Consider the following 23,338-nt stretch of genomic DNA (forward strand, 5'->3'; position numbering starts at 1 on the left):
TGTTACTCCTAGAGCACATTCTACTAGGAAAAAAGGAGCCACTATGGCTTTCCTTGGAAAACAAATATCTATAGTTGACATTTAGCTACATGGTCTACACCACATACATTTACAAAGCATTACTGTGTGGACGTACTAGCAGGTCTGCAATTCAGTGTAGGTCAAGCTGTGCTACGAACACTTTTCCAGTCAACTGCAACTCCCACAGGCTAGCCACTGCCTTTATGGAGGGACTGCTTTACAGTCAATGCAGAGCATGTGTATCTACAGCCAATATGCCATTGAACTGAAAATGTTATTTTCCCAGTAATCATCTATTCATGGCATATAGTGCTATTTACATGTGCTTCTCTCCTCCCCCGACGCCTGTAGTTAGCCTGTAGTTAATTCATACTTGCATAGAGTTGTACATATGTAGTTAAATTATTTATGAACATCTTTTTCGCTGTACTTCCTTTACGTTCCTTTTCTCACCTGCCTGCGAGAAAGCAATGCACAGTATAACGAGTCGTCACTTGATCCCGTGCTCAAAACTGCTTTTTTGAGAAAAAAAAAAAAAAAAGAGCTTGCAACGCTCTGAACCCAACATTCTATGGCAGGAGTATGCACAGCATGTGAATCTACAACACTGCATGCCACAAACAGATACTTAATGGGTAAGTAACATTTTCCTTCTTTAACACGCAGAAGCGTTTCAATTTATTGCCTCATATTATATCACTACATAGTGGAATATTTAAGTGACAGTCTGTCTTTAAACTTGAAATTAAATAAATTCTTGTCCCCCCCCCCCCCCCCAAACCACTGGCATGACAACAATGTCATTAGTGTATTAAGAGGCAGATCAGTTGTCGTGTGCTCTCTCTGTGTGGCCTAGATTTGTATATGGAGCAACGTTACAGTCTTTTTAAGTGCTGCACAAGAGACATGCTTGTATAACATGCACAGTATTTCAAAGTGTTTTCAAATGACTCCACAACGGACTAATTGATGAAGTCTGCTTGAAAAACGTTATACCTTTGTTAAACCCAATTTTAGTGAAATCAAAAGGTCTTGGATAATACCTGACCAAAAAAAATTAAAAAAAAGCTGGTTGATCTGCTGTTGGCTGGCTGGTTTGCTAATGCTTTTTTGTAATTCTATTTTACAGATAAACGCTGAAACTGTTTAAAAAGAGGCTTGCAAAGACAACTAGACTTGTATAAGAAGGTGTCCAGGCACACATATTGAGTGGCTGGATAAATAAGGTTCCATACATAGACAAGGTTGCATAGATTGAGATAGTTGCCTAGATAGATATAGATATCGACATAGACAGTTTGGAAAGATGGCTAAGTAGAGTCCCATACATAGACAAGGTTGCATTGATATAGTTGCCTAGATAGATAGATAGATACATAGAAGTTTACAAAGATGGATGGGTGGATAGAAAGATAGATAGATAGACACAGATGGGTAGATACAGACAAATACTTAGTCATCGGTGGACAGACAGCCAGACTAGTAGGTAGTGTGATAGATAGGTAGGTGGATAGGGACGTCATAGACCGACAGACAGCTAGTAAGATTGATAGCCAGATTGCCAGACTTTTTAATCTGCACCTCAGTATTTGCCATCTGTGAAAGCCTATGATCAACTACCCGATAATCAGCTTCAATAACCCCGAACATCTTTGGGATGCTGGTGGCAAGTCAGGCTGTTCTAATTTCACTCCGTGTAGGAGGCTGGCTTGGTGTGTGGTGGACACCTATGGTGTTAGCACCTTATACCAGGTCCAGGCAACCCTTTTTTTAAAATTATTATTATTTTTTTAAATATTTTTTATTGATTTTATATTTCAAAATATAATACAAATTGTTCAATTTGCAATGACAGGATAAACCAATACAATAAATAATATCTAGGTCATTTAACAATCCCACACCCCCCAATATGCACTTCACGGAACACTTCTAGTTTTACAGTATCATTTCTGGCTGCACCCTCTATGGGTTTATCCTTTATTATTTATTTTATATAGGCATTCGCTCATGACCAGTGTGGGCCTTGTTTTGCATGCATGAGTTCCCTGGCTGCCTAATGAGGGCGCCATCCGGATTAGTGTATGCAGATAGCAACCCTGATTTTCTGCTCCTCACGTGTCGCTGGTACTGTGGTGATGAAGGTTTGATAGACAATTATTACTAGAAAGATGGAAAGAAATGATGTACATGCGCTGTGGTGCCTGAGTGCCCTATGGGTTTTGTTTCCGTAGCGGGGGATGCAGGGGGATTTATGTCTTGGTTATCACGAGTATATGTACCCCAATTCAAGGAGGCATCTCATCGTTTTTGGCCTCCAATTTTGTTACCAAATCCTCCCAGGTGGAGCATCCTGTGTGTTGTCGCCCTTCACGCACCATTCTTTTTAGTACCTGGTATTCCGTGCGAGCCCAACGTATTATTAGAGAGTACCAGGATTTCAGATCAGGAGCCTTGGGGGCTTTCCAATGCATTGCTATTAATCTTTTGTACATTAAAAAGGCCAAGTCTATAAATTTGTGCAGGTGTCTTTGTTTTTTGGGTCTCTTTCTCAGCCCCAGCAGGCAGGACCCAGGGTCTCCTAACAGTGCAAGACCCGTCAGCCCAGATACCTCCCCTACCACCTCCGCCCAGGCCGTTTGTATATTAGGGCAATCCCATACCATATGGTAGAAGGGGGCGGACTGTGTTCTGCATCTGGGGCATATTGGTACTGAATCAGGGAACATGCGCTTTATTCTGGCTGGGGAAAGATATGTGTGATGCGTGTAATTGAATTGGGTATATCTAAATCTGGGATTCCTTGACACACCTCTGATGTGAGACAAGGCCTTTGGCCAGTCTTTCAGTGGGATCGGGGTGGGGAGGACTGCATTCCATCTACCCCATGCCTTCCCTGCCTGTACATCAGGCGTCTTGTTGAGGATTCTATATAAATTGGATATTATTTTTGTTTGATCACTGTGTTGTAGTAGCTGGTGGAGCACTGGGGAAGGTCTCTGGTTCCGAAGTGCCTGTTCCCCATATTTTTCTAATTTCGTGACATACGGCATGATATGTCAGGAACTGACCCGGATTTATCTCCGTAAGGGCCTGGAGAGCCTTGAACGTCATTAATTTGCCATCTTCCAAGCAATCTCCTACTGTCTGTATTCCTGCTTCACTCCACAGCTTTACAGCTTGCATTCCTGCTGCAGTCCCCGCCAATAGATAATTTAGAGGTATGTGTGGGGAGTAAGGAAGCTTATCCGCTCCTTCTTGCACATATTTAGCCCAACACGCATGCGCGGCTGCAAGCAAAGGGTTGACCAGTACCACTTTGGGGGGCTTAGACGTCAGCCAGTTTATGAGGGGGGTCCCATTCCGCCGAGGCTCTAGACTCATGGACTCCGCTTGCTCTGGTCTGTGGATCCAGTATTGGACCCACTGAAGTTGTGCGGCTGCATAGTATCTTTCAAAATTCGGAGTTCCCAGGCCACCATTGTCTAGCGGGCATTGCAATGTGGTTAGCGCCACTCGTGCTCTGCCACCTCCCCAAATGAGCCGCAGCAGTGCTGTATTTAAATTGCCAAAGAAACCTTTGGGAATGGTTATCGGCAGGGCCGCAAAATAATATAAGAGCCTAGGTAGAATCAACATATTGGCAATCGCCACCTTACCGGGTGGCGAGAGCGGGAGCTTGTTCCAGAATTGTAGGGAGCCTTTAATGGAAGTTAGCGCCTTCCCCAGGTTCCCGTCTCAAGTCTTCTGTGGCATGATATATGTTTATCCCAAGATACTTAACTGTTGTCGGGCACCACTTTAGGTGCCCTACCTCTGGGGGGTCTTGATTGTTGGAGGCCCTTTTTGCCAGGGGGAACACACAGGACTTCTCCCAGTTTACCACAAGGCCAGACAGGCCTCCAAATTCAGCCAATAAAGATATTACAGGTGGAATAGCTGCACAACCATTCCTGATATATATCAAAGCATCATCTGCGTATAGTGAAATCGTGTGATATAACCCATTCCTAATAATTCCCCATTCGCGTTCCATGAGGCGTATTTTTGCCGCTAACGGTTCCATTGCTATGGCAAACAGTAGCGGGGATAGGGGACATCCCTGCCATGTCCCCCTGGAGATCGGGAAACTATCAGAAATCACCCCGCCTGACTTCACCCTCGCACTTGGATTAGAATACAATGTCCGGACCCAGCGAATGTAATTAGGGCCTATTCCCATACGGGCAATCGTGGCCATCAGGAAGTCCCATTCCAGTGTATCAAAGGCCTTTTCTATGTCTAGTGAGAGCACCATTTCCTCTTGTGCAATCTTGGGGGTGTCTCCTATTATACTCAGCAATCTGCAAGTATTTAGGAAGTTGTTAGGGTTTGGGATGAAGCCATTTTGATCTGCATGAATCAATAAGTGCATGAGGGGAGCTAACCTATTTGCTAATATTTTGCCTAATATTTTGCAGTCTGTATTTAATAGCGATAGTGGTCTATAAGATTTAACATCCGTATGGTCTCGACCCTGTTTAGGGAGTACCACTATCATAGCTTCCCTTTGAGATATAGGTAAGCTTTCTTTAGTCCACGCCTCTTGGAACACTCCTAGCAGATGGGATTTCAGGCTGGGTAAATAGGCTTTATAATACTCCGAGGGGAGGCCATCTGCACCCGGCGCTTTGTCCCTGGGCAGCTGTGCAAGGGCTAGTTCTATTTCTTCTATTGTTATGGGGGTTTCAATTCCATCTCTGTTTGTGGTAGTTGGGGTAGGAGGGAGTCCGCCAGAAAAGCCTCAAGTTGTGTAGCTGTGCACGAGGTACGTTTAGTGTATAAGTTTGAGTAGTAATTCCTAAACGTCTCTTTTATTTCTACTTGTGTAGTAGCCATCTCACGCGCGCCCACCCGGATAGCGCCTATTGGAGCTTGCTGTCTGTCTTCACGGAGTAGCCATGCTAGCATTCTACTTGATCTATCTCCTTCCGTTTGCAACCTAGTTAAGTAGTAGTTGTAGTCGTGGCAGCGGAGCCTGCTATCTTCCTCATTATATTTTGAGCGCTTTTCTTTGAGGACAGTGCTAGAGCTTTCCCCCAGCGCTACCGCTTTTTCCGCAATCCTTAGCTCCTTCTCTAGTTTGCTAATTTCCCCCTGTAAAGAGCGTCTCACTCCCCACATAGTGGACATGCATACTCCGCGTGCTACTACCTTGTGGGCATCCCATTCTATCGCCCGAGTTGTTGCAGTCATAGCGTTTATTTCCCAATATTGGCCTATAGATTTCCCCAATGTTGTGGCGAATGCTTGATCTTGTAGAGCCTCCGCCTGGAATCTCCAAGTGGGAATTGCCTGACGTGTCCTGCCCCAATTCAGAGGCGCATGATCCGAGACTGTCTTTGCTAAGTATTCAGATTCAGTGACCAGCGCCCCTATTTCGTGGGTACCCCATACTATGTCTATTCTAGTGTGGGTGTTATGTGGGACCGAGTAAAATGAATATTCTTTTTGCTCTGGATGGCCTAATCGCCATACGTCATGAAGTCCCATAACATTTGCCCATTCTTGCAGGGGACTTACGGGCTTCCTACTAGTTGGTGCGCTCGGGTAGGCACTGGTTCTGTCCATTGCTGCTGATGGGGTACTATTAAAATCCCCGCCCCAGATAGCTAGGGGCATGGGGTGGGACAGCAACGTTGGGGTGAGAGTGGTAAAGCCCGTGATGCCACTATTTGGGGCGTATACCCCGACCACCGCCATTTGTCTGCCGTCTAGTCTGCCCTCCACTACTACGTACCTCCCTCCCTGGTCTATCTTGTGTGATGACATGAGGAATGGAACTCCTGCCGCTATCCAGATCAACACCCCTCTTGCAAAGGCCGAGCATGTTGTGCCTATCAACTGGCCTCCCCACTTCGTGCGCAAGTCACGTAGCTCCCCCTCTAGCATGTGTGTCTCTTGCAAAATAGCGATATGCACTCCTAGTCTTTTAAGTTGAGCGTACACTCTAGCCCGTTTGCTCAGCGCCCCAAGGCCCCTGATATTCCATGTTAATATAATATACTGGTTTTTCGTATTATTTCGGGAAGACATCATATGGGGTCCTGGGGATGTGTTGCTGTGTTGTGGGCCTGGGCTTTAGTGGTGGCCCACCTGGTCTCTACCTTTTTGTAGCTGAATTTAAATATAGCGGGTGCAGGTCTGTTTTTTGTGTATTAAGTAATTCCGGTCCTTGCATTTCTACTAAACTGTTAATCCCCTCCCCCCTAGTTAAACCCCCTCTACTACTTACAACTACAGTGAAACTACAAAACTTAAAAGTGTGTAAAATAGCTCTTATCCGGTTGGATTTGCATAGTGGGATTCTCATATCGTACATATGTGGCTCTTGTAAGGGGCTCACATCGTGCCGCAGACTTAGTCTGCCAATATCGTAAGGCGCCCCCCCTTGGCATAAATCTGTTCCCTCTGGTCCCGCCCATCCGCTATGTACCGCCTTCTTATGTCCCCAATCACTTAGCTTAGCGTTTATATCAAAGATGCAAATTGTGGAAGGCTCTTCGTCCCCACGTCTCGGTGGTGCCGCAAAGTCTCTGCAGATCTTCAAGTTACAGGCATCATCCCTGGTAGTCTCTCTGGGCCTGTCGAATAGTTTAAAGTTCGTCAGCGGTTCTTGGGGTGACCTTCGGCCCGCCTAGTTCTCCTGTTACCGTGGATGCGGAGCTGGCTGTGTCTGAGTCCGATCCCAGCTCTGGAAGACCACTAGCAATTGTACTGCAACTTTGCATGTGTCTCGGCGTCTTTTAGCACTTTTGCTCTTTCCTCTGCTGCTTGCCAGTCATTGGGCTGGCCTCTGGTGCGCTGTTTGGATCGCTTCCTTGCAGCGGGTTTTTGCCATTTCTCGTCCCCCTCATCGTCCTCCCGGGGATGTGCAAAGCCCTTGGCGTGGAGCCATGTCCAGGCATCTTTGGGGTTGGTGAATATATGGGTATGGTCCTCCATCACTACCCTTAGCTTGACTGGGAAGAGCAAGGCATATTTTATGTTCTGTTCCTGTAAGCGTTGCTTGATTTTAACAAAAGAATTGCGTTGGTTCTGCACCTCTTGCGTAAAGTCTGGGTAAGCGTTAATGTTCGAGTCTTCATACTTGAACGGGCCCTTACTGCGGAATTGTTGCAATATTGCGTCTCGGTCTCTGTAGTTCAAAAACCTGGCAATCAATGGCCTGGGGGACTGGCCGGGGGCCGGAGGTCTGCCCGGGATTCTGTAAGCCCTTTCAATTGAGAAAAACTTGGATGGAGCCCCATTTAACACCTCCTTGATTAGCCACTGCTCTAGGGAAATTTCTGATTCCGGTTGACGCATACTTTCCGGAAAGCCCAGAAACCTCACGTTTTGGCGCGCCCTACTCTCCATTTCCTCTGATCTTCTCCAAAGTATCTTCAGCTCCTCATCCATGCGCTGAATCTGTTTTTGGTTCCCTTGCACTATTGGAGTTAGGTCGGCAATTTCAGCTTCAGTTGTTTTCACTTTTTCGGCTAGGCTACGATGATCCACTCGTAATAGATTCAAGTCTTGCGCAACTGCATCGATTCTGCCTTCCAAAGATGACTTAGTGTCCAGTATTGCCTGCAATACTTTCTCGAACTGAGCAGAGTGCGCAAGAAGTGTGCTTTCCAGTGACTGTAGGGATGGGCCAGATAGTTGGTCAGTAGGCGTTATCACTTGGGTGGTTCGGTCTGGATTCTTGGTTGATTTGGCTCTGCCGGCCATTTTGGCTGTTCTGAGATTACCTCCTAATCTGCAGTGATTACGCACTTTTAATCTTCCTGATTCGTTGTTTTAAACTTTTACTGAGTGGCCTGGGCATGGAGTGCACATCCGGCGTTAAGAGCGTGAGATTGGCCAGCAACGCAAAGGGACGTTTAGTCTTATTCAGGCTTATTGTGGCCTGGATATTCAATGACAAATGCTGCAGTCATTAATGAATTCAATGTTCCAGCTTTGAGTTCTAGTGGGGCTGTTCTCCGGGCCCACTGGAGTATGCGAAGGGTGTAAAAGCTGGGGGGGGGATCACTCGCTTCCTCCTTTGTGATGGGAGGGCTTGGTGCCAGAGGCTCCCTCAGATAGAGGGGAGAAATATTTGATGGCCGGGAGAGGTGGCGACACGCGGGAGAGATCGCGGGTCAGAGCCATCGCAGGGTGCCGCAGATAGGCTTTGTGCAGCTAGGGACAGTCGCAGCAGGGACCCACTGCAGGGGAGTCCAGGGCAGGCCACACGTCCGCGGTCCAACCCAGCCGTCCATTCTGCGCTGGTTGATTAGTCTGAGCTCACAGGAGCACGCGGTCCACATCAATCTTGCCCTCTTGCGTTAATGGAGAGGTGAGGTGGGGGGGGGGGGGTTGCCCGACGTTCCAGGAGTTTTTCCCCACAGCTTAGTTTTGGTGTCCCCCCCCCAACCCCCCCTCCGCAGGTGCCCTCCTCACCTCGTTCCTTAGGCACTGCACCGGAACCCCCGCAGCCTGCTGGTCCGCCGCCGCTGTGCGTCGTCTTTGCCGGGCTGGAGTGCCCCTTCTTTGTTCTTCTGCAGCTTACACACGCGGCTACTGCCGCGGTGAAATTCAAGATGGCGCCCCAGCTCCTCAGGCCGGCACCAGCTTCATGCGCCCCGGGGCGCCCAGCAAAATCTGTCGTGCGGTCCACTTTTGGCCGCGGCTCTATAGCCCCCCCCCCCCCCGGCCACGAGCAGACCTGGAAGCGGGAGGCGGCCGCGCCAAGCAAGAGCGCGATCGGGGCCGCAGTCGCAGCTCCTCCCTCTCAGCGCCGCACCCGGCGCAGACTCGCGAGTCTCAGCCCCGCTTCGCCCGCACACCGAGGGGCGCTCGTGGCTTAAATTGGGCGCCCCAGTCTCCCCTGGTCGGGCCGCCGTCCCGGCCGTCGCTACCAGGCCGCGGGGGGGCGCCTTCCAGGATGTTTCGAGGTAGCCGGGAACGGAGCGCTCAAATCAAGCGACCGTCCCGGCCGCCATTTTGGCTCCTCCCTCCAGGTCCAGGCAACCCTTATATTTTTTTAAACATATCTTTATTGTTTTTTTTTTTTCTCATAACAAATGGTAAACATTTTTGAAGGATCACGCCTCTTTTTTACATTTTTGCATGCATGTCCTATACAGTTGTATTCCAATTCTCTGTATAATGTACCCCATCATATATAATCGCCTTAGCCGCATGGTACTCCATTACTATAACTGCAATTACCTAAGGTGCTTGGCTTGAGGTGGAAGAGGCCTATAGAGTGGATGGGCTTATACATAGGTGTATATACCAAATCGATCTCGACTGGGTGAGCATGTATGGCATATGCAGAATATTCTAGTTGTGTATCAAGCGCTGGGTCCACCCCAGAAAGGGTACCTTAAAAATTTTAAAATGAACTAAAAACTCAACAACTTAAGGGTCTCTGGGGATAAGGTCTTAGTCCACACTGTCTGGCTTGTCCCCAGAGGGGACAGTCTAGCCACCTCTGTGTCAGCACACAGCCTTTCATAGCAGGTCTCTACGGTGGGGGAAATCGGTCAAACCACGGTGTTGAGGCGCCCATCGGCTGAAGCTGGTGTGCTGTGTTCAGTGTACATGTGTAGTCGTCACCCCTCCTGGGTTTTGGCAGGCAACAGGGGTCCCTCCGACTACTTCTACTATTCTTAAGCAATCCCCTCCCCATCCCCCTTGTCCACTTCCACCTGAGTCTGGGTACTCCCAGCATCTCAGTCCACAGCTGAGCCACGAGGCGCCTCCGGATGCCCCTGGTATCTTCCCTACGAATTATGGTTTCCTCTGCCCTAGCTCTGGTAGTAACATCCTGTCTCAATAGTTGGGCCTGTCTGTCTGTGATTTCCACATCAGTGTGATTCTACACCGGGCCAACGCCAGGGCCAAATAAAAAAAATCCGGTTCCTATTTTACGTGCCTGGGGTCTAGGGAAATAAATCCCACCGCCCAGCAGACTTGCGCCGTGTTCAACCAGATTCGTCCAACTTATTCAGTTGGAGTGTCCGGGTGGGGCAGTAGGCAGTGCCCACGCTTCTGTGGGTGAAGATCCAGGATGATGATGGTGGTGGATGAAGTCCAGCTGCAGAGTCCAGGAGCTGCAGAGGAGTCCCTGAAGTCACCTAGGGGCTGTCCTTTGACGGTTGCCGGATTGCAGATGGGTCATTGGTCAGGAGGACCACCCACAAGCACAAGCAAAATGCAACTGGAACTGTTTAAGATTTGCAGAGCTGAAGAAGACCAACAAGGTCATGGCTACTCTACTCTTGGAGGGGAGTCCGGCTGGCCCTAAGAAGACAGAGCCAGCAGAAACAGTCAGAGCCCCCATGAGCAATCCACTGGCAGCAGGCACAGTAAGTTACGGTGATGCCCAGTCAGCACATCTGAAGAGGAGTCCCAAGTCGCTGGAGCAGCAGAGAGGCGATTGTCCTTGCAGAGGTAGAGTGCTGTTGGCTGGGGCTACTTCGAGCCTGAAGATCCCTCGGAGCAGGAGTCCACAAACCTTGGTTGCTGCAACCGTCGTGGTGCACAGGGATTCAGTCCAGGAGGAAGCGGGCTGACAATCTCCCAAGTTGGACAGAAGGCAGAGAGGGTCAAGACGACCCCTCAGAACCACCACCACCACCTTTGTTGCATAATCTTCGCAGGTCCAGAGAACAGCAGATCTCAGCAGCCAGAAATCATTGCCTTAGATGCCTGCGGATGCAGGGGAATGACTCCTTCACTCCAAGGGAGATTCCTTCTTGTTTCTTTGGTGCAGCTGGTCTTGTCGACCCTTTAAGATGCACAGCTGTGGAAATGTTGCAAGTTGCTGACAGAAGCCACAGAAACAATGTAGCAAGGAGAGGTCGTCCCGGTGTTGCTGTCTTGTTAGGTTCTTGTGGAGTCCAGCACCGGTTCCGGTGGCCAGGAGCAAAAGAGGTTGTTGTAAGAGGAGTCCTAGTGGAGGCTTGCACACCATATCTGGGGACTCAACCGCAAGGGAGTCCCTAAATAGCCGATAAAGGGTTTTGGTCACTTTGCAAGGTGACCACCTATCAGACAGGGGCACTTACGTCATCTGCCTAACCTGACCAGTCAGATCCTCCCATGGGCCAAGGTGGCAGAATCAAGTGGCCACCTGGAGGAGCTCTGGGCACCATCCTCAGGGTGATACTGTACAGGGGAGTGGTCACTTGCGCCAGAGCAGGGCCTGGGGGTCCCTGGACTGGTGCAACCAGGATTATGCTAGGAAGGCACCAAATGTGCCCTTCAAAGCAAGCTGGTGGCGTGGGGAGGCTACTCCTCCCCAGCCTTGTAGCACATATTTCCAAGGAAGAGGAGGATGCACCCCTCTCCCACAGGAAATCCATTGTTCTGCCTTCCCCTGCTTGCGCTGGTCAAGCAGCAAGAGGGCAGAATCCTGTCTGAGGGGCTGCAGCAGCTTGGGCTAGTAGGAACAATACTGAGGGGTTCTTTAAGGAGCCCCCAGTGTGCATGGAATCATGACACCAATACTCGCATCAGTATTGGGGTATGATTCTGACGTGTTTTTATACTAAATATGCCTAGGTTCAGAGTTACCATTATGTAGCCGGACCATAGGTAGTGACATGGCCAGTACATAACTAAAATGGCTTCCGTACATTTATGAATGTCCACACACACAGAGACCTGCATCCTTCCCTTAGGGCCGGAAGGGCTTACCATAGGGGTGACTTACATTGACCTGGTCTAGTGACCAGCAGTGAAAGGGTGCATGCCCCTTTTCATGCAGGCTGCAATGGCAGGCCTGCAGACACAGTTTGCATGGGCTCCCATGGGTGGCATAATATATGCTGCAATCCATGGGGGCACCCCTGGTGCACCAATGACCTGGGTACCTAAGTCCCATATAGTGGGGACTTACAGGGGTACACCAGTATGCCAATTGTGGGGTGTAAAAGGTACCAAGAACAACCAAATTTAGAGGAGAGAGCACGAATACTGGGGGCCTGGTTAGCAGGATCCCAATGAAAAAATGGGAAACCATGCTAAAAAGAGATACTTTCCTACACTCTGTATTGTAGACCAATTTCTGTGAGGGAGAAAGGGAATAGTTCTTCTGCCTATGTTATCATGGTCCACCCTTCATGCTAAATAAATGGCGGCATGGTCTGATCTGTCATTCTTAAAAATGTCTCGGACCTTGGTCTGACAGAAAAAAAATAGGGTCAGGAATATGACCTGCAGAGTGTATGTGTTGGTTTATTAATTGTTTCATACTCCAAGAAGACAAATTCTCAAGAAGTAATCGACTGTGTGGATCTGAGGTATTTTCCAGATGAAGACTGAAATCTCCCATCACGATAAAGCTCCAGAATTTCAAAAGGTACCTAGATAAACTTTTATCTCAGAATGCCAGGAATTCTCCAGCTTAGTCTGGTGGTCGATTAATTAAAATCCTGGCTAATGTTTTTTGGGCGCACACTGTGAGACAAATACCAGGCAATTTAACCCCTTGAAGCTCTGTGACCTCAAGTGAGGAGCATCTAAGGTACTGTTTGCAAATGATCCAAACACCCCACCTCTCTTGCTCACCCTGTTGCAGTGGACTGTACCATAGCTTTTAAGAATCGCCATTGCCGAGCTCTTCAATAGATGTTCTGTTGCTTACTGAAACCAGACTAATTGTTCATTCCTGAGTAGCTCTAAGATGAGTAGTGCATTTTTGTGTAGGGATCGCACATTAATTAGTGCAGCCCGTACCGCTAATTCCTTCCCAAGCATTTTAATGGAGGTTTTTGGCCCGTGAGTGATATTTCTCAGTCCTGCTATATATAGGCAGGGAGCTAGAGCAACTATAATAGACAGGAGACCGGCTAAACTCTGGACTAAAACCCATACCTTCATGATGACCGCTTATGCGTAGCGATTGAAGCTCCAGCAAAGCACGGACTAAACGCTGCTCCAGAGGTGACTGAAAACGGGCAGCGTGGCTGACGCTGAGTGTGGATGAGTGCAAACAGGGTTGCCTTTGGAGTGTGAGCAGGTCGATCCTGCTGCTTATCCGCCCCCCCAAACCCCTCCAACATAAAGGCAAGACTCCCACCCTCAAAAAAGGTTGATCTGCGACCTGAAAAAGCAGTGCCGACGCTCTGATTTCAGTACAGTTTTGAGCTGGCTAATAAGAGTGCAAAAACGCAGCCAGAATCACAAAAAGACTTAAAAGAACGATTGCGGTAATAATGTTAGCACCAAATAAATAACGAACCATTCCAGGAGGAATTCACAACACTAAAGAGACAGAAACTGATAACGCTGAAATGTGCCCTCTGCTTAACGTGGAGAGCTGATAGGGCAATGCTTTCTATCTCATCAGATTCTAAACAAAAAAGTAAATCCCAAAGTAATGAAGCAAAAACAAAAAATACTGAAACTGAAGAGAACTACCTTGTGCGCATATGTGCTTCTTGTGAAATAGCAAATGCAGTCACTTTAAATGGAGCTATTCATTGACTGAAGTGGGTGGACGTCCTGCCTTGTGCTGTATGTTGTAGTGAGCAGAAGCAAAAATGTGAATGATACACCAAAAAGCCAGTGGATGAACCCAGATGGCTGAATTCCCCTTTAAAAAAACTATATGAAACATATATATTTTTTTCCTAAGTCCGAAGGTCTTGGCTAACTCCAGTCCTACAAAGGAAACCTGGTGAAATTAAATATTTGCCTGGGATCACACAATTTGGTCAAGTGTGGAAACCGGAAAAAATCATGGATGTCCTGATTTTACATTGAGCTGTTCAGCTACTAGATGGCCATCTATTTCCTTCTCTTGTTTTATATCAAAGGCTAATGTTTTTCTTTTGTTTCAGGCTCATGCGGTTAAAGCTTATGTGACTGGCAGAAGCCACATCAAAGCTCTGCTTATTTTGGGCTTCAGGGTCCAGGAGAACCCTGAACTGACCCATGCATCTGGCTTGAGTTTTTCAGTGACTCGCTCTCCTTGGCTCTAGACAAGGATCTGCCTCGACTCTGCGTGCTAGTTACCAGCCAAACCTTTAAATCTTTTGACTTGTAGATTATGCAACAAACTTGTAAAATGATGATAGTTTAATCAAAATTTAAAACAGTACATTTCTTTAACTTGCAGAAGCATTTCAACTTAGTACATCAGATTGCCTTACTACAATTGGTGGATTTATTACAAGTGATAGTTTTTTGTAATCTTTGTATTTTATTTTAGAAGTGATAGTTTTTTTTTTTTTTTAAACATTAACTTAAAAAAAAGTCATGCTCTCCATACATAGCACTGACAACAATGTTCACATGTCTGAATTATTCCCCGCCATCGAGATAGGAGTCCCCAGTACCATGTAATAGTAATACCATAATAAAGATAGACTGCAAAATCGAAGGGCCTAGGGCCTTCTTGCTATATCATAGTCAATTTAAAAAAGAGACCAAACTTATCCCTCAGCGAATCAGGCTGCAATACCCTTTAGAAAATTCCTGAGAGAAGCTCCAGTCACGCAGATTTTCTACCGTATGTCATGCTAGGGAGTCTACACTGAGCTCTGCTTAGTTTTTCAACATTTGAATACTCTAGAAAACTAGTCTCATTCCCTCTACTGCACTGAAGGTTTCCACCGTCAGTACTTGCAGTTTCACCTTATCAAAGGGCTAACATGTCTGACAAGGAAAAGTAAAGTCTCTTCAAACCCTGTAATACTTGCAGCAAAAAGAAGTTACTTTCTGAGGACCTTCATCAGGACTGCATTTATTGATTCTACCTGCATCATTTTGCAAAAGACTGCAAGGTATGTCGTACTATTTATACGAAGACTTTAAAGGACAGAGAAGGAAGGCTTCTTATATGGCTACAAAAGCTTAAAATCAGAAAAATCCCAGTTTCAGATGCTGACGTTGAGGACTCCTCTACGCCTTCCTTGAGATCCCACAAGAGAGAGATCAGCCCATGCTAGATCCTCCTCAGAGCAGCCTGAAAAAGCCTAAAAAGAAGGACCGCTGCAGGGTCTTACAAAGGCTGCAGTCTTGCCAAGCCTCCTCACAGATCCAGTCATTCACCAGTAAAGGAGAGAAAAGAACAATCTACCGCCTCTGAAAGGGCTAAAAAAATAAATAAAAATCCTCCTCATTGACGACGACTACCATCGATGACTCCACCAATCTGACGGCCCCGTTGACAGCAGCAAAAAGACTCAAACATCAACAATCATGCTGTTGAACCATGAGCACACCTCTCCTAGTAAGGTGACTCCCCTCATACCAACTTGTTTGCTAGAGGAGGAAGGGGATGTGGATAAAGAAGGGCCATATGGGATTGTACACACTCCCTCCCAGTTAAATGTAAATTGTCAGGAGGAGGTCGAATGTTGTAAAGATAATGAGCAGCAAAATTATACTTCCCAGGAGCAGCCTTTCCAGGAGGAGATGGTGTATATACTCAGCTCTCTAGTCTCTGACTTGCAATCAATCAGTTTTTCTAAAGTGAGGGTCTCAAGGTGCTTGAGACGGGGGGGAGGGGCCCAAGGGAGGGGGGCGGTGTACGGAAGGGTGGAGCCTCATCCGAAGAGCCACGTCTTGAGGTGCTTCTTGAAGATGGTGAGTGATGGGCTTTGCCTGAAGTATAAGGGCAGGTTGTTCCAGCTCTTTTCTGCAATTTAGGTGAAGGATCGTCCTCCGGTGGTGTCTTTTCGAATATGAGGGATAGTGGCCAGAGCTAGTTGAGCAGAGCAAACGGATCTGGTGGGGGTGTGGAAGGAGACGCTGTGGTTCAGGTCCAACGTGTGTATGGCTTTGTAATTGTGGGTGAGTAGCTTGAAGGTGATTTTCTATCTTGAGTCAGGAGGGTCCTCAGGTGCTGGAAAATATGTTCTTGGTGTGGGAGGTTAAGGACAAGTCTGGTGGCATCGGTCTGGATGAGTTGCAACTTTTTGATGCTTCTCGTCATGGTGTCGGTGTAGAGATCGTTGCTGTAGTCAAGCTTGCTTGTGACTAAAGCATGGGTGACTGTCCTATGGCAGTCTGGTGGGATCGAACGTTTACGGAGGGTGTGCCAGCAGGAGGAGGTGACTGAGTTCACCTGTTGGATCATAGATAGGGAGGAGTTGAGGATGATGCCTAGGTTGTGGGTGTGCTCAGTCGGTGAAGGTGGGGTGCCGAGAGATGTGGGCCACCAAGAGTCTTCACATGCTGAGGTGGCGCGTAGGAAAATGCCTCTCATGGCCTGGTTACCTCCTAACGTTTTGTCTTTTGTTGATGCTAGTTATGATTGAAAGTGTGCTGGAACCCTGCTAACCTGGCCCCAGCACCAGAGTTTTTTTCCCTAAACTGTACCTTTGTCTCCACAATAAGGCATACAGATAAGTCCCTTGTAAGTGGTACCCCTGGTACCAAGGGACCTGTGGCCAGGGAAGGTCTCTAAGGGATGCAGCATGTATTATGCCACCTTGGGAACCCCTCACCCAGCACATGCACACTGCCACACAGCTTTTGTGTGCTGGTGGGGAGAAAATGACTGTCGACATGGCACTCCCCTCAGAATGCCATGCCCACAACCCACTGCCTGTGGCATAGAGAAGTCACCCCTCTAGCAGGCCTTACAGCCCTAAGGCAAGGTGCACTATACCACAGGTGAGGGCATAGTTGCATGAGCACTATGCCCCTACAGTGTCTAAACCAAGACATTGTAAGTGCAGGGTAGCCATAAAGAGTATATGGTCTGGGAGTCTGTCAAACACGAAGTCCACAGTTCCATTATAGCTACAAAGAATTCTGGGAAGTTTGGTATCAAACTTCTCAACACAATAAATTCACACGGATGCCAGTGTGGGATTTATTAAAAAAATGCACACATGGGGCATCTTAGAGATGCCCCATGTATGCCAGTCCAATTACTAGTCTTAGGCCGACCAGTTTGTGCCAGCCTGCCACATCCAGATGGGTTTCTGGTCACATGGGGACAGTGCCTTTGTCACTCTGTGGCCAGGAACAAAGCCTGGGCGGAGGTACTTCTCACCTCCCCCTGCAGGAACTGTAACACCTGGCAGTGAGCCTCAAAGGCTCAAGCCTGGTGTTACAGCGCCCCAGGGCACTCCAGCTATTAGAGATGCCCGCCCCTCCGGACGCAGCAAGTCCAGAGGAGATAATGAGAAAAACAAGGGGGAGTCATTAGTGTGGAATTAATGTAAAAAATTGTTTACATTGTTTTTACTTTAAAAGTGTTTGAAGTAGTGAATAAGTACTTAACATATTGTCTCTAAGTTTAAGCCTGACTTCTTTGTGCCAAACTCCCAGAGGGTTAAGCACATGTTAATTTTGAGTCTACTTGTGACTTTACCTTGACTGAAAGCCCAGCCTTTGCTTTAGAAAGCATGTACTACGCTAAACCCACACAAAAGATGAAAGATCTAATAGGCTGTTGTTACAAACAAGACCTTATGCATGTATGGTATACATGCCTAAAGGGGCACCCAGTCACCTTTCTTCATCCATTGATCTAGTATTATATCATTCACATTTTGCTTCTGTCCACCGAAGCATACAACATGGGACAGTGAGTCAGCCTACTTCAGCCACTGGCTAATTTCACTTTGAGTGACTGCATTTAGCCTGTTCAGAAGGAGAACATCCGCACAGAATTTAGTTCCCTTCAGTGCCAGTGTTTTTTCTTTATTACTGTAGTGTTGCATTTGTTTGTAGAGCCTAATATGATAACAGGACACTTTTTCTACCAGATGTGAGTAGAGCACATTATATCTTTATAATTTCTGTCTGCTACCAATTCTGTTGTAAGCTCATACAGTTGCTCTATTTGCAACCCTGTTTATCATTCCTTCTTTCTGTCTTTACTTTTTCTTTGTTTACCTTTATTTAGTTCTTTCGTGCCTTTTTTTCTTTTTGCTTGCCTGCTTTCTTTCTCTCACTTATTCATTTATCTTTCTTTTCTCCCTTCATCTTTCTTTTTTGCCTTTCTTTCTTTTATCATCTCTTCTTTCTTGCCCCTTTATTTCGTTTTTTCTTTCATTCATTCCGTCTGTGTAAAATGTATTTTCATTCTTGCCCTTGACTTTCTTTCATTTTACTTCCCTTCCTCACCTTTTCTTTCTTTTTTCTCTTTCTTTCTCCCACTTATCTTCCTCTCATTTCTTTAGGAAGGACCACATCACTTTTTCAGTTCTTCGTTAAATGCCCTGTAGCTTTAAATATACTTAATTTAGAATTATACCCTATAAAAGAGTAAAGTGTAGTACTTCCGTAACGTGTACAGCATTGGCAACAAACCTCTGTCTTGTGTTCTTGCTTCATGGTCCAACACTGGTGATAAAGGCCTACATCTAATATTTTGTGTTGAAGCTTCGACAAGGTGACTACACTTATTGGAAGGAATCGAGATGTTGTGGATTACTTCATCAGCTGCCCCACTGCTAGCTGCAAGGACTACATCTCACGGGTTCATGCCAGAGTTGTCCGAATCCCTCCATTAGACACACACAAGATTGTGGACTCCAGTTTGACGGGCATTTACATTAATGACCTCAGGATTCAAGGTAGTGGAATCAACAGTGCTTTCTGCGTTTGTTTAAAGTGCATTAATTGCTCAAAGATGTAAGAAGATTTTATATTTTTCAATTAATAAAACTGCTAGGCCTTCTTAGTTTGCCTGTCGCCTGGTTTGCTGATAATCTGTTAGCATCCTTTCTTTCTTTGAGGATACTGTTTTCTGGCTTTTGCTCATGCTCCTAGTAGAAAACAGCATCATACCTGTAACCTCCGATTTTTACATTATCTGTTTGTAACCCTTTAAGTGTTTAGGTGATGTCTTATTCTAGAATTCCACCCTCATTATAATATGCTCGTTTATTGTCTTTCTACATCTAGTCACCATTCTCTTTAATTTTATGTTCCATGTTTGCATTAACAAGCTCTTTTGCTAGTGGTGTTCCAAAGATTGCATATTTTCAAGTGATGCACAACATACAACCTGAGTGTAGGAAGTAAGTTAAAATCTCAAACGTTTATGGTGACAATTCCCCCCTCCTCTGTTCTTTTGAAAATTAGAACATGTTTTCAACACAAAACCCTCTTCCTGTGCACCCAAAGCTGCACTTCTTTGCCCCCCCATAGAGACTTAGAAAAAGCATATCTGATACTGAATTTATTTTATAAGTACTTCATGGTATCACAACTTACTTCAGAGTGTTAGAATGCGACATGAAAACAGGTGGGGGGGATACAGTCTTCTTTGTAATAACAGTAGAATAGTCGACTGATTAAAAGCCAATCAAACCTCTTCCGTTCTGCATGTGGCAAAATATATTGAATTAATATACCTGCTGCAGAGAATGAAAGGCAAGATGTATCAAATGAGTTTACCCTTTCTGTGTTTGTGAGCAAATATGTTTGAATATAGCCACTAGTTCCCTATGAAACCCTTTTCATCATCATTTTACTCCCACTCCGGTGAACCTGGGTAACTAGACACTGTTATTAGTGTATGTTCTCTTTCATGTAATGTTTGTATGTTTTGTGATTTGTGGATGCCCAAACAGAAAACACACATGGACCCGTATGCACGCCTATTACATCCAGCTTCATTCTCGTTTTTTTTCTCTTTTTCTCTCGCAGTACGACACACACGGGCACATGTACAGACTGAAGGATAATGGTTAATTGGATGAATGTGTGATCTACAGTGATGACTAAATGGTTGGGTGGGTGTATATAGTGGTATAGATGGATAGTTGCAGCTGCTTAGCTTGAAGGATACAATTGTGGATAGATTGAAGAGTGGCTTGATTAATACATGGGTGCATAAATATTTGGTTGGATTGTGAATGAATGATGTATAGGAAATGGTAGATAGTTGTATAAGTGATAGTAAATGTGTTTGGAGGGATGGATGTACGTAGTCAGAAGGATAAATGGATGAGTGCATGGGGGAGTAGATGAGTATTGGGTTGGATGAATAAATGGATGCTAGCTGATAAATGTCACTTTCTGCTTGAACACTTTGTTTCATAAAAATGACCTTTGTCTATAGAATTTCAAGCGTAGGGTTTCATGGCCGTGGCACTCTGAATAAAAAAAAAATTAAAAATCACTTTTCAGTCTCTTTATTTAAGTAATAATATCCAAAACATTCTGAGACATTGAGGAAGTGGGGGTGGGGGTCGTCCCTGTTTGATTCTAGTAGATAACACTTCAAGGAAGAAGAGCAAGCTACCGGCTACACCTACAGAGTAAGTTCAGCTTGTACTCTATGTGGACTACATTGTCCCTTTTGTCAAATTCTTAAGCCTACCATGGCTGGACAGTGCAGTGCTGTCTATAAAGATGTTCCAAGTTAAATGTCATGAAATTTCATAGCATTCTGACCAAAGAGCAAAAATAACTGCCATGAAACAGCCCGTCTAAAAAGCCCTCCCCTAACCAGTTTCAAGATTCTGCTTCTTACAGAAGGCCTTTTGGCGGAATGCTTTAGAAACTGGCATCTGCTTTTCCTTGCTAGACTCCAATACTATTGTAAAAGAACTGAAGATTGTTCTCTTTTAAAAAAAAAAAAAAAAAAAAAAAAAGTAATTTCTGTGTAGACCTCCTTCACCCATGCTCTCTAATAAGAACAGGACTATCATACAAGTGTGCACAGATTGCTGGATGGGTCAGCCGCTACTTGACACTCATCGGCTGAAAGTTCCCTGCTCAACAGAGCAAACTAAATGGATCTGAAGAGCAATCCCTTGATGGTTATGGAACTGATGGTGGGATAAACCAAGAAACCGGAAACATCCATGTAAGAACTCATGCACATGGATTGTCTCTAAGGGCCCAGGTTTTGCACTTGTTTTGTGTGTAATTAAACTCTTGTATGACGTATTGACCTCAGTAGACTAATTTGACTCCTTCGATTACTTCATCAGCAACACTTGAGTAAATAATACGCTTTCTTTCCTTCAGGTGGAGTCAGTTTGCAGGAAGGTGACACTGTAACGTTTGGTCATCCTCAAAGTGGAAGTATTGTGCCTGGAACTAAAGTTCGACAACCTAATTCAGAATCCTATTTTCTGGTATATTTGTTGATTTTCTTTAAGCAATGTATTATAAAATTTCTAGCTGTTGTAGATGACTCACAATCTATGTATGGTATCCCCTTACGTTTTAGGGCACAGTCTTCAGCTTTGGAGGTAAAGGAAAAACAAAACTCCACAGGGCATATAAAACCCCTTAATTTGGCCTTGCTGCTTCCCACGCTCTCTATTCCCCTTACCCCACCCCCCAGTGTGTCGAGCACACCTTAGACTATCTGTTCCCTGATTTATTTTATTTTTTTCTTTTTTCAAGCAGGCCACCACAATAAAATATTTAGAGTCTAATTTGAAATTTGTCGTCCTTTTATACACCAGTGAGACAAAGTAATTAATTCCATTGCCCTGGCAGAGGTACCGATGGCCAAATTGTGAAACCTCATTCGGCCTGGCGGAAGTTTCAAGCACTGAGACTAACTGCTGTCTAGGCTTTCCTGCCAGTGTTCTGTAACTTTGCTGGAGTGCTCTGTCAAACATGACATATGGCAAAGTTAATTTAAAAACAAATTCCAAAGCAGATAAAAAAATAATGCCCACTCCTCATGGGAGCTTCCTCCCATGACAAGGGGTGCAATGAGTGCTTTTCAGTGCCCCTTACCACCAGATCGTTCTTGGCACGAACGGTCATTGAAAAATCAGCAGTATGTCTGCCCATCTAAATTAGGTAGGTAGACATCAAGCCAACTCTCCAATGGCTTGCTGTCGGCAAACTGTTTGTGATTTCAATAAACCTAAAATTAAAAAACAAAACCTGGGCGTTTGGAACATAATGTTGTGACAGAATGGGAACATTTAATTTGGGCCCTTAAACGTCGATCAGTATGTGATTGTGGTAGAGGTATTGAGAATGCTCTTGGAAGGAAGTGAGGCTAGAACTTAGAATGAACAAAAACACTATCGTCGTATGGTCACAGGATTCTCTGATATTTATAAAAGGAAGACCGTCTGTGCACATGTTCTGACTCGGAATACATTTTTATACAAATAGTTTTGAAATTTGAATATAAGTAACTAGAACCCTTGCCCATCAGGCATCGTTTCCTGACACTAGTTTGTTTAAACCTAGCCAGGTGAATTACAAACTCAATAGTAAATTTGACTGAAAGCCCACCCCACTGCTAAATATATGGGCAGTGTTGAGAGGTTCATCTGAGAGATAAGTGAGGGTGAAGCCTAGCGGTTTAGAATATCAGCTAGTGTTGAGGCACCTTGAACATCAAGGCATTTCCTCATGTCTGAGGATAATTCTTCGATTGGTTAACTGAACATTGTTGGTACAGTGAACAGGAATGCAGGCTCCCAAAATCTAGTTTTACAAAACACAAGGCTTTATTGAGAAAGCAGTCAATAGTACTGGACCGTAGATGGACCCACCAGGTGCACATGTTGTAAGCGGTTCATCACTGGGCTAACTGTCACAGTGCTAACTCTGTGGACCCCACCCCCGTCATAAGTGTCAGTTGATGTCATCAAGGAGCAGCACTCTGGGGAACCCCCCGTCATAAGTGTCAGTTGATGTCATCAAGGAGCAGCACTCTGGAGAACCCCCCATCATAAGTGTCAGTTGATGTCATCAAGGAGCAGCACTCTGGGGAACCCCCCGTCATAAGTGTCAGTTGATGTCATCAAGGAGCAGCACTCTGGGGAACCCCCCGTCATAAGTGTCAGTTGATGTCATCAAGGAGCAGCACTCTGTGGACACCCTCCCCCCCAAATCATAAGTGTTTCTTTTAATCAGGGAGCAACACTCTGGGGAACCCCCCATCATAAGTGTCAGTTGATGTCATCAAGGAGCAGCACTCTGGGGAACCCCCCATCATAAGTGTCAGTTGATGTCATCAAGGAGCAGCACTCTGTGGACACCCTCCCCCCCCAAATCATAAGTGTTTCTTTTAATCAGGGAGCAACACTCTGGGGAACCCCCCATCAGAAGTGTCAGTTGATGTCATCAAGGAGCAGCACTCTGGGGAACCCCCCATCATAAGTGTCAGTTGATGTCATCAAGGAGCAGCACTCTGTGGACACCCTCCCCCCCCAAATCATAAGTGTTTCTTTTAATCAGGGAGCAACACTCTGGGGAACCCCCCATCAGAAGTGTCAGTTGATGTCATCAAGGAGCAGCACTCTGGGGAACCCCCCCATCGTAAGTGTCAGTTGATGTCATCAAGGAGCAGCACTCTGGGGAACCCCCCATCATAAGTGTCAGTTGATGTCATCAAGGA

General features: G+C 45.9%; 1 protein-coding gene across 9 annotated transcripts in view; it reads left to right on the top strand.

Moving 5' to 3' along the window:
• NUGGC (nuclear GTPase, germinal center associated) overlaps positions 1-23,338 on the top strand; it is a 1,501,499-nt gene that overhangs the window by 73,445 nt on the left and 1,404,716 nt on the right. For all 9 annotated transcript variants that reach the window (XM_069221057.1, XM_069221058.1, XM_069221055.1 and 6 more), the window contains 2 exons: positions 18,388-18,581; positions 20,989-21,098. In XM_069221057.1, the coding sequence (XP_069077158.1) occupies positions 18,388-18,581; positions 20,989-21,098 (304 nt within the window). The remainder of the gene's footprint in view (positions 1-18,387; positions 18,582-20,988; positions 21,099-23,338) is intronic.

The sequence above is a fragment of the Pleurodeles waltl genome, chromosome 2_2 (assembly GCF_031143425.1).
Source record: "Pleurodeles waltl isolate 20211129_DDA chromosome 2_2, aPleWal1.hap1.20221129, whole genome shotgun sequence".
NCBI lineage: Eukaryota > Metazoa > Chordata > Amphibia > Caudata > Salamandridae > Pleurodeles > Pleurodeles waltl.